Source organism: Nomascus leucogenys, chromosome 1a, assembly GCF_006542625.1.
Source record: "Nomascus leucogenys isolate Asia chromosome 1a, Asia_NLE_v1, whole genome shotgun sequence".
NCBI classification, from domain to species: domain Eukaryota; kingdom Metazoa; phylum Chordata; class Mammalia; order Primates; family Hylobatidae; genus Nomascus; species Nomascus leucogenys.
This window is the reverse complement of record NC_044381.1, coordinates 46,294,925-46,303,042: the sequence shown is the minus strand read 5'-3', so window position 1 is coordinate 46,303,042 and position 8,118 is coordinate 46,294,925. Positions and strand designations below refer to the sequence as shown.

General features: G+C 45.6%; 1 protein-coding gene across 5 annotated transcripts in view; it reads left to right on the top strand.

Moving 5' to 3' along the window:
• Positions 1-229: 229 nt before the first annotated feature.
• The window catches only part of DAPK1 (death associated protein kinase 1), a 210,851-nt gene continuing 202,962 nt past the window's right edge, over positions 230-8,118 (top strand). For 2 of the 5 annotated variants that reach the window (XM_030809146.1, XM_012500728.2), the window contains exons 1-2: positions 1,073-1,183; positions 1,519-1,688. Coding sequence is in view for 4 of the 5 variants with exons in the window: in XM_012500728.2 (XP_012356182.2) it covers positions 1,627-1,688 (62 nt within the window). In the remaining variant the exon portion in view is untranslated. Of the gene's footprint in view, positions 657-1,072; positions 1,184-1,286; positions 1,378-1,518; positions 1,689-8,118 lie in introns of those variants that run through there. The other 3 variants (XM_003279033.3, XM_003279032.4, XM_030809100.1) reach the window with 3 other exon arrangements.

Sequence of the window (8,118 nt, the reverse complement as noted above, 5' to 3'; positions counted from 1 at the left end):
TAAAAAAATGTTTTGTTCTATGTGATTTTCCCATACCGAGCACCATGCCCGGCACAAGCTGGGATCCCAGTACACATCTCGGGACGAAAGAACCGTGTTTCCCTAGAACCCAGTCAGAGGGCAGCTTAGCAATGTGTCACAGGTGGGGCGCCCGCGTTCCGGCCGGACGCACTGGCACCCCGGCCGGCGTGGGTGTGGGGCGAGTGGGTGTGTGCGGGGTGTGCGCGGTAGAGCGCGCCAGCGAGCCCGGAGCGCGGAGCTGGGAGGAGCAGCGAGCGCCGCGCAGAACCCGCAGCGCCGGCCCGGCAGGGCAGGTCTGAGGTGGGTGGGCCGCGCCGCCAGCCCGCTTGCAGGGTCCCCATTGGCCGCCTGCCGGCCGCCCTCCGCCCAAAAGGCGGCAAGGAGCCGAGAGGCTGCTCTGGAGTCGGAGCAGGACAGCCGGGCCGAGCCAACGCCGGGGACTTTGTTCCCTCCGCGGAGGGGACTCGGCAACCCTCGCAGCGGCAGGGTCTGGAGCCGGCGCCTGGGCTGGATCTGCGCCCCCCACTCCCTCCCTAGCTGTGTTCCCGCCGCCGCCCGGCTAGTCTCGGCGCTGGCGCCTACGGTCGGCCTCCGACAGCGCTCCAGAGGGACCGGGGGAGCTCCCAGGCGCCCGGGTGAGTAGCCAGGCGCGGCTCCCCGGTCCCCGCGACCCCCGGCGCCAGCTTTTGCTTTCCCGGCCAGGGCGCGGTGGGGTTTGCCCGGGCAGTGCCTCGAGCAACTGGGAAGGCCAAGGAGGAGGGAAACTTGGCTTCGGGGAGAAGTGCGATCGCAGCCGGGAGGCTTCCCCAGCCCGCGGGCCGGGTGAGAACAGGTGGCGCCGGCCCGACCAGGCGCTTTGTGTCGGGGCGCGGGGATCTGGAGCTGACGGCCGCGCCTCGGTGGGCCGCTCCCTTCCCTCCCTTGCTCCCCCGGGCGGCCGCACGCCGGGTCGGCCGGGTAACGGAGAGGGAGTCGCCAGGAATGTGGCTCTGGGGACTGCCTCGCTCGGGGAAGGGGAGAGGGTGGCCACGGTGTTAGGAGAGGCGCGGGAGCCGAGAGGTGGCGCGGAGGTGCCACTGTTGCCGCAGGCTGGAGAGAGATGCTTCCAGCGAGGCGCGTTCCGTCTGGGTGAGGGCTTCATTCTTCCGCGGCGTCCCTGAAGGTGGGAAAGCTGGGTGGGCGTGTGTGCAGAGAAAGGGGAGGCGGGGAGGCCAGTCACTTCCGGAGCCGGTTCTGATCCGAACAGACCGCCCAGCGTTCGGGGACGCGGACCTCGGGGTGCCGTGGTGCCCGGCCCCACGCGCGCGCGGGGCTGAGGGGTCGGGGGCGTCCCTGGCCGCCCAGCTTTAACAAAGGGTGAGTGCTCCTCTCCACCCCGCGAGGAGGGGCAGCTCTGGAGACCCGGTCTTCAGCGAGCGGAGTCTTAGCGCCGGGGAGGTCTACTTCCTTTTGGGGTTGCCATTTTACTATTATTATTGCCTTTTTTTTTTCCAAAAGGACTGGAGACTGATGCATGAGGGGGCCACGGAGGCGCAGGAGCGGTGGTGATGGTCTGGGAAGCGGAGCTGAAGTGCGCTGGGCTTTGGTGAGGCGTGACAGATTATCATGACTGTGTTCAGGCAGGAAAACGTGGATGATTACTACGACACCGGCGAGGAACTTGGCAGGTAAAGGGGGTGCCAGAAGCGTACCCTCCTGGATTGTGGAAATGCATAACGATGGGGCCATTGGGTGATAAACAAATGCAGTTTGAATCAGGCGTCTCCCTCGCCCTTTCTGGAGATGCGCAAATCATAGAGAAAAGAGTTACTAACCCAGCGGTAAACCGCCTGATCCAAGGGCCTGGGGGTGGAGGAGAGGCAGCAGTTCAGGGCTAGATTATGATGCACAGTATATTGATCAAGTCCCCTGGACAAAATCAGATTTAATTGTTCGCGCTAACTCTTGTCAGCGCTTGCCCTTCTGTGACAACAGGACAAACACTAAGATGATAATTGCAATTGCAGTTAGCTTTTATGTGTGATTTAAATGGAGGATACAAACTAATTAATAGGTTTTAAAAATCTTAGTACTTTACCTTGTATCTAAATTTTCAGTGTAATGTGAGCAAGTATTGGTAGGTGGTAAATGGAGACTTGCCAGATGTTGATGTTGGGCTTGGATTTTGAAACTTCTTCCAACCAGGAATTTAATTACCTGGTTGGTGTTGGTGGTTGCTTTGGTTTCATTTACAATGTTAAATTTTTAACAAATCAATGAGAGTCTAATATGGCTATCTGGATTCAGAGCATACCTCCATTGCTGTAGCAGCTGTGATTCTCAGTGTAAAATCTTTCAGTTTCTAGGTAAACAAAGAATGGTTTCTTTCGGGGCATCTAAGGGCTGATTGCTGTTTCCTTTGACTGTGTATTAGACAGAGTGTTTTGGGCTCTGGTCAACTTTAGTAGAAAACCTAGTTTTCATACGTACATTTAAAACTGAATTTATAGAATTTGACTGTGGTGTATTTACATTGTGAGTGGAGTAGGCAAAAGGATCTTTAAACAAACAAAATATGTATTTACTTACATGTGCATTGAAATATGTATTTTCCCATATACATCTGATGTCCCGATACAAAGCTTCCTTTTTCTCCATGAAAAGGAAATTAAAAAACACCCACATCCTGGATTACCTAATGAGAATTATGGAAACTAAGCTTAACTAAATTTTTTTTTAAATTCAAACGGTAGTGTAGAATTTTTTAAAAAGTTACTGTAGCTGAATATTTCTTTAAATATTTAGTATTGACTGAAAACATCGATGGGGGCCTGTGCTTAGGAAGAGCTTTCTGTATATTGATGATCTGGTGAGTAAATAAGGAAAGCTCTTCAAAAATCACATTTCATGGATATGTTTAAGATTAAAGTTTAAGAGTGTGCGGGTGAAATACTTGGTTTAACTGGAATTAAATAACTTTCCTGTGGTTTTCAGCAAGATGAGTGGTATTTGGAGTTTTCCTTTGGGACTGGAAGAAAAAAGCAAAAAAAAAATTTTAATTTGATTTGCATAGTGTGGCCTGATCATTTAAGTGTTGTTAGAGAGATGACTAAAATTAGTTGAGATTATTATATTATGGACTAAGTATATTGACCTTATTTTCATTGTGATTTTTTGTTACAATTATGTGTTATGAGAAAGAAATAGAAAAAGAGGCCTCCCTGTGGTTGGCGAAGGGAGTTTTTGATCTTTATTTCGTGGGCGTGATGATGAGGGGAGGGAGGTGGCTTGCTTATTTGTCACTAGCACTTTGATTCGTTCAGTGTACATTTCTGTGTGTAACGTTCTCCCCACTGTGCAAGACAAATTGACAAATTGTTTATTAAATAATTTATGTGACCTAGGAATTTTAAAGAAATGCTCTGAAAAACTGGAAGTCTGAAGTTTTTAAAAATGAAATGTACAGACTCACAACTGCTATTGTTTTTGCCAAAAAATGAGTGAATGATTGTTTTTTGGAAAATTTTTCAAGTCTTGTGATTTTATGTCTGCCTTGGATGTAGCCACTTCCTGAAAACAAGTCCTAATGTAAGATGGACATGTAGGAAGATGCTGCTTATATGACATCACGTGTCACTGAGGGAAGACTGGGAGTGGAGGCAGGAGTTTGGTGGCAGGAAAATGGAAATGGGCAGATATGTGGCACAAATGCAAGGTCATTCTAAGCAGTGAATTACTAGCAGACCAGTATCTAAGATTTAAGACTTTACTTGGCCAGGCGTGGTGGCTCACACCTGTAATCCCGGCACTTTTGGGAGGCTGAGGTGGGCGGATCACGAGGTCAGGAGTTCAAGACCAGCCTGGCTAACATAGTGAACCCCTGTCTCTACTAAAAATACAAAAAAAATTATCTAAGATTTAAGACTTCACTTGGCCAGGTGTGGTGGCGCGCGCCTGTAGTCCCAGCTATTTGGGAGGCTGAGGCATGAGAATTGCTTGAACCTGGGAGGCGGAGATTGCAGTGGGTGGAGATTGCAGTGAGCAGAGATTGCGCCACTGCACTCCACCCTGGGTGACACAGCGAGACTCTGTCTCAAAAAAAAAAAAAAAAAAAAAGACTTACATATCTTTAGCAGTCATCTAAATAATAACGATTCACTTACCTTATAAATGTAGTGAGACAAAGTACATAGCCAGGAGGAAAGATGGGTTTTTAAAGAAGTAGAGTACAAGTATTATTGTTAACATTATTTTACTTTTAGGAAAATTGAAAATGTTCGTATTTGTGTGTACTGCCTAAGACTTCTGTAAAAGCTGTCTGTCAACTGTCAGGAACTTTATAAAGTATTACAACTATTGCAGCAGTCCATCTGTAGCAGTAATAGAGCAGATGGGCCACTGGACAGATACCCTGGTCCAAAACCTGGCTCTGCAACTTGCTAGTTTTCTTGAACAGGCCATTTACCCACTCTGACACTCAGGATTTTCCTCTATAATATGAGAGGTCTAGTGCTTTTTTCATGGCTGTTGTAAAAATAATCTAACTTGCAAAAGTAGTTTATCAGCAGTAGAGAGTTAAACAAATATAGATATTATCTGTAGACTGGCTGAGACATCTGGGTGCCCCAGGCAAGCTAATAACTTGGCCGGCAAGTCTATATTCTTTAAGTTTCTGTTTACCAGCTTTGGGAGGGGATGCCTTATAGGAAAAGGGTCATGGGGAGAAGGGTTGCTGACAGCATTCAGCCTCCACTATGATTCTGAATAATGCAGCCCTGACCTTGAGCTGGCACACCCTCCAAGCAGAAGCAAGTCCCTGCAGCCGATGCACTTGTTATCTTTAGAAGAGTGCTTGGTGGCCTTCAATTTTGGCTCCTGGAGGCCCTTTAGGGTCTCACCCTCTGTCCTAGGAGGTGGAACAAAGAACTGCCTCTATCATGTGTAATAGTCTCTGGGAGGAGTTCTTATAAATCTGCTATTATACCGAGTTGTTTTAATGCCCCAGGATGCCCTAGCATCTCTTTATCAGTTGGCACCTCGGGCAGCTGCAGGCTGACTTGCCCCATTGTCGGGCTCTAGTTACACCCTTGGCCATTGTTCAGCCTAACCTGCGAGCCTCCTGGGCACCTCTCTGTGTACACTGCTTTCCTGAGGGACTGGCCTTCTTTCCTATTGCACCATCTGACCTTATATGATCCTAAGACCTAAGTCCTACTTCCTTAATGAATCCTTCAACAATGAGTTTCCCCTTTTAAAGTCAAGTGACTTCTCTGAGACTCTCTTTGTCCATGACCATAGACTGCCCAGTGACATGTTCCATCCTGTTTTATGTTTATTAGTCTTGTATTGCTCTTTGCAGCCAGCTTGTGAGTTTCTTTGGGGTGTGCCCTGTGGTTTGGAGTTGTTGTGGTCCTTTCTCCCCACAGTGTGCAGGGTGCCATAGACTTCCTGCAAATTGGTATCTATGATCAATATCGGGATTAATGCATGCCTCAGTAATGCAGTTTGGCAGCTGCAATTTTGAGACCAGAATGGGGATGTAGGATGCAAACGATGATGCCGATGATGATGCTGTTAGAGAAGCAGTGTGCAGTGTGGAAGAACCTCAGAATGCTCATTTGGAAAGTGGGGAGACATCTACCCTGGTAGAGTGTTGTGAGAATTACAGACATGGCTTTAAACATCTGACATGCAGTCACTAGCTAATATCTGTCTGTGTTTCTAGTCTATAGATAGATATATTATGCATTTACTGAACACCTACTTAGTGTCATGTGTCTAAAATATATATATGTATATATGTTATATATGTGTGTGTATGTGTATATATATTTACATATATATTTATATATTTACATATATATTTATATATTTACATATATTTATATATATTTACATATATATTTATATATTTACATATATATTTATATATATTTACATATATATTTACATATATATTTATATATATGTACATATATTTATATATATTTACATATATTTATATATATTTACATATATATGTATATATATATATATTTATATTTTAGAGACAGGGTCTTACTCTGTTTCCCAGGCTGGAGTGCAGTGGCACGGTCATAGCTCACTGTAACCTTGAACTCCTGGGCTCAAGCAATCCTCCCACCTCGGCCTTCCAAAGCTCTGAGTTTATAGGGCAGAGACACTGTGCCTGGCCTCTAATATATCATTTTTATTATTTTTAATAACCTGTTTTCTCCATCACAGCATTTACTGCATTGCATAGTAACTGCTTATTTGATGATCTGCTTTCTCCATGGGGCCATTGCCTTGGACTTGCTCCTCACTTTTTATTTCTAATGCCCAGATTGATGCATGACACTTAGAAGGTGCTCAGTAAATGCATGCTGATAGACTAGACTGAGTGGATCAATATATGTAAAGCAACTTGAAAGAATATGTATGTATTAGGCCCTCAATAAATGATGGCTTGTGGTGAAGATGAACACTTAGGATATAATGGCTGCCGCTCATCAAAATAAAAACTGCTCTTGTTTTTGCATTCTTCGTGGCTGAACAGTAATGAGCACAGCAGCCAAAATTTTCAAGCACATGATCAGTTTTCAACAAAACAAATGAAGTGGAGCATTAAATATTTTACATTGCTTTGGATGGTCATTGGAAGCTAATAATTCAAGTTTAAAACATTCCCCTTTTGGCATAAAATCCATAGGCATTTTAATTGAAGTAAGAAATCGTCATAAGCCCTGGCAGTCCAAGTGCATCTCTCGGCTGGTTTACTGCGGATTGCCGGAGTCAGTCCTAAGAATAATGGCAACCCTGTGTGGCTCATAGAAGGGGAGAGACTTTCTGGCATGTTTTTTCTTCAGAAATGGGAACCACAGGCCACTGGTGGGTTTCTACATCCTTATAGGACTGTGCTGAATGTGACATTTTTCCTCTTAGCATTTTTGACTCAGAATGCTCTCAGATGTTTCCTCTGATAGGAAAGGGTCCAAAGTTTTAAGAGAGATAAAGTTCAGATACATAGATTAAAGGCAACAGTTAGTGATTTTTAAAGTGTGTACATTTTAGGAAGGTCTAATAATAATCTTCCAGGATGTGAAGGGAAAGCATGATGGTGTTAGTAAGTGGCAGTTTGGTTGAATGCTTGCTTGCTGGCACTGGGAGTGTGTTGCTGGATTACTAGGGCACGCATCAAATTTAGGTTCAAGGGGGCCAGGAACAGAGTAGGTGGAGGTGCTTATTATTGGTCGGGAAGCCAGGGAACACGGAAGCTCACTTCTTGGTCCCCGATGCTCTTTTGCCCTCAGCTTGTGTCTCACCTGGCCAATGAGGAAGCTGAAGGCCCCATATCATTGGTATATGCCTCTGCAAAGCCATGAAAAACTCATAAGAAACCTACAGCGATGGATGCCCAGATAAATTCCAGTGCACTCATCCCTCAGTATCCATGGCGGATTAGTTCCGGGACCTCTGGGGACACCAGAATCCACAAATGCTGAAGTCCCTTATATAAAATGGCATAGTATTTGCGTATAACCGATGTAATCTTCCCATATATCTTAAATCATCTCTAGATTACTTATAATACTTAGTACAATGTAAATGCTACCTAAATAGTAGCATTATAATGTTTAGGGAATAATAACCAGAAAAAAAAGTCTGTATATGTTCAGTACAGATGCAGTTTTTTCCCTGAATATTTTTGGTATAAGGTTGGTTGAATCCATGGATGCAGAACCCACAGATCCAGAGGGCTGACTGTAGTTGTATACAGGTGTTATATCAGGAGAGGCAACATTGGCTCTTCCACCTTGTTCTCTTCCCTCCTAGCAGAGTTGTAATCCAGACTACTTCTTTCCAGGTGATTGGGGGTGAGGGGCCAAGCTGCTGGATATCTGATATCCTGGAGTGACATGGTCAAGGTCATATTGCCTGACTCAGCAGGGAAATGTGTTAGGAACTTTCATCCTTCATTCTAGCCAACTGCCATGAGTACCTAACATTTTGTATAAATTAAGTGAATATTATTTTAGTAGAAATTTATTTCCGATTATGAGACAAAGGAAGCCACTCTTCTGACAAGAGGGGAGTGGTTTCCATTGGGGAAGAGTACCC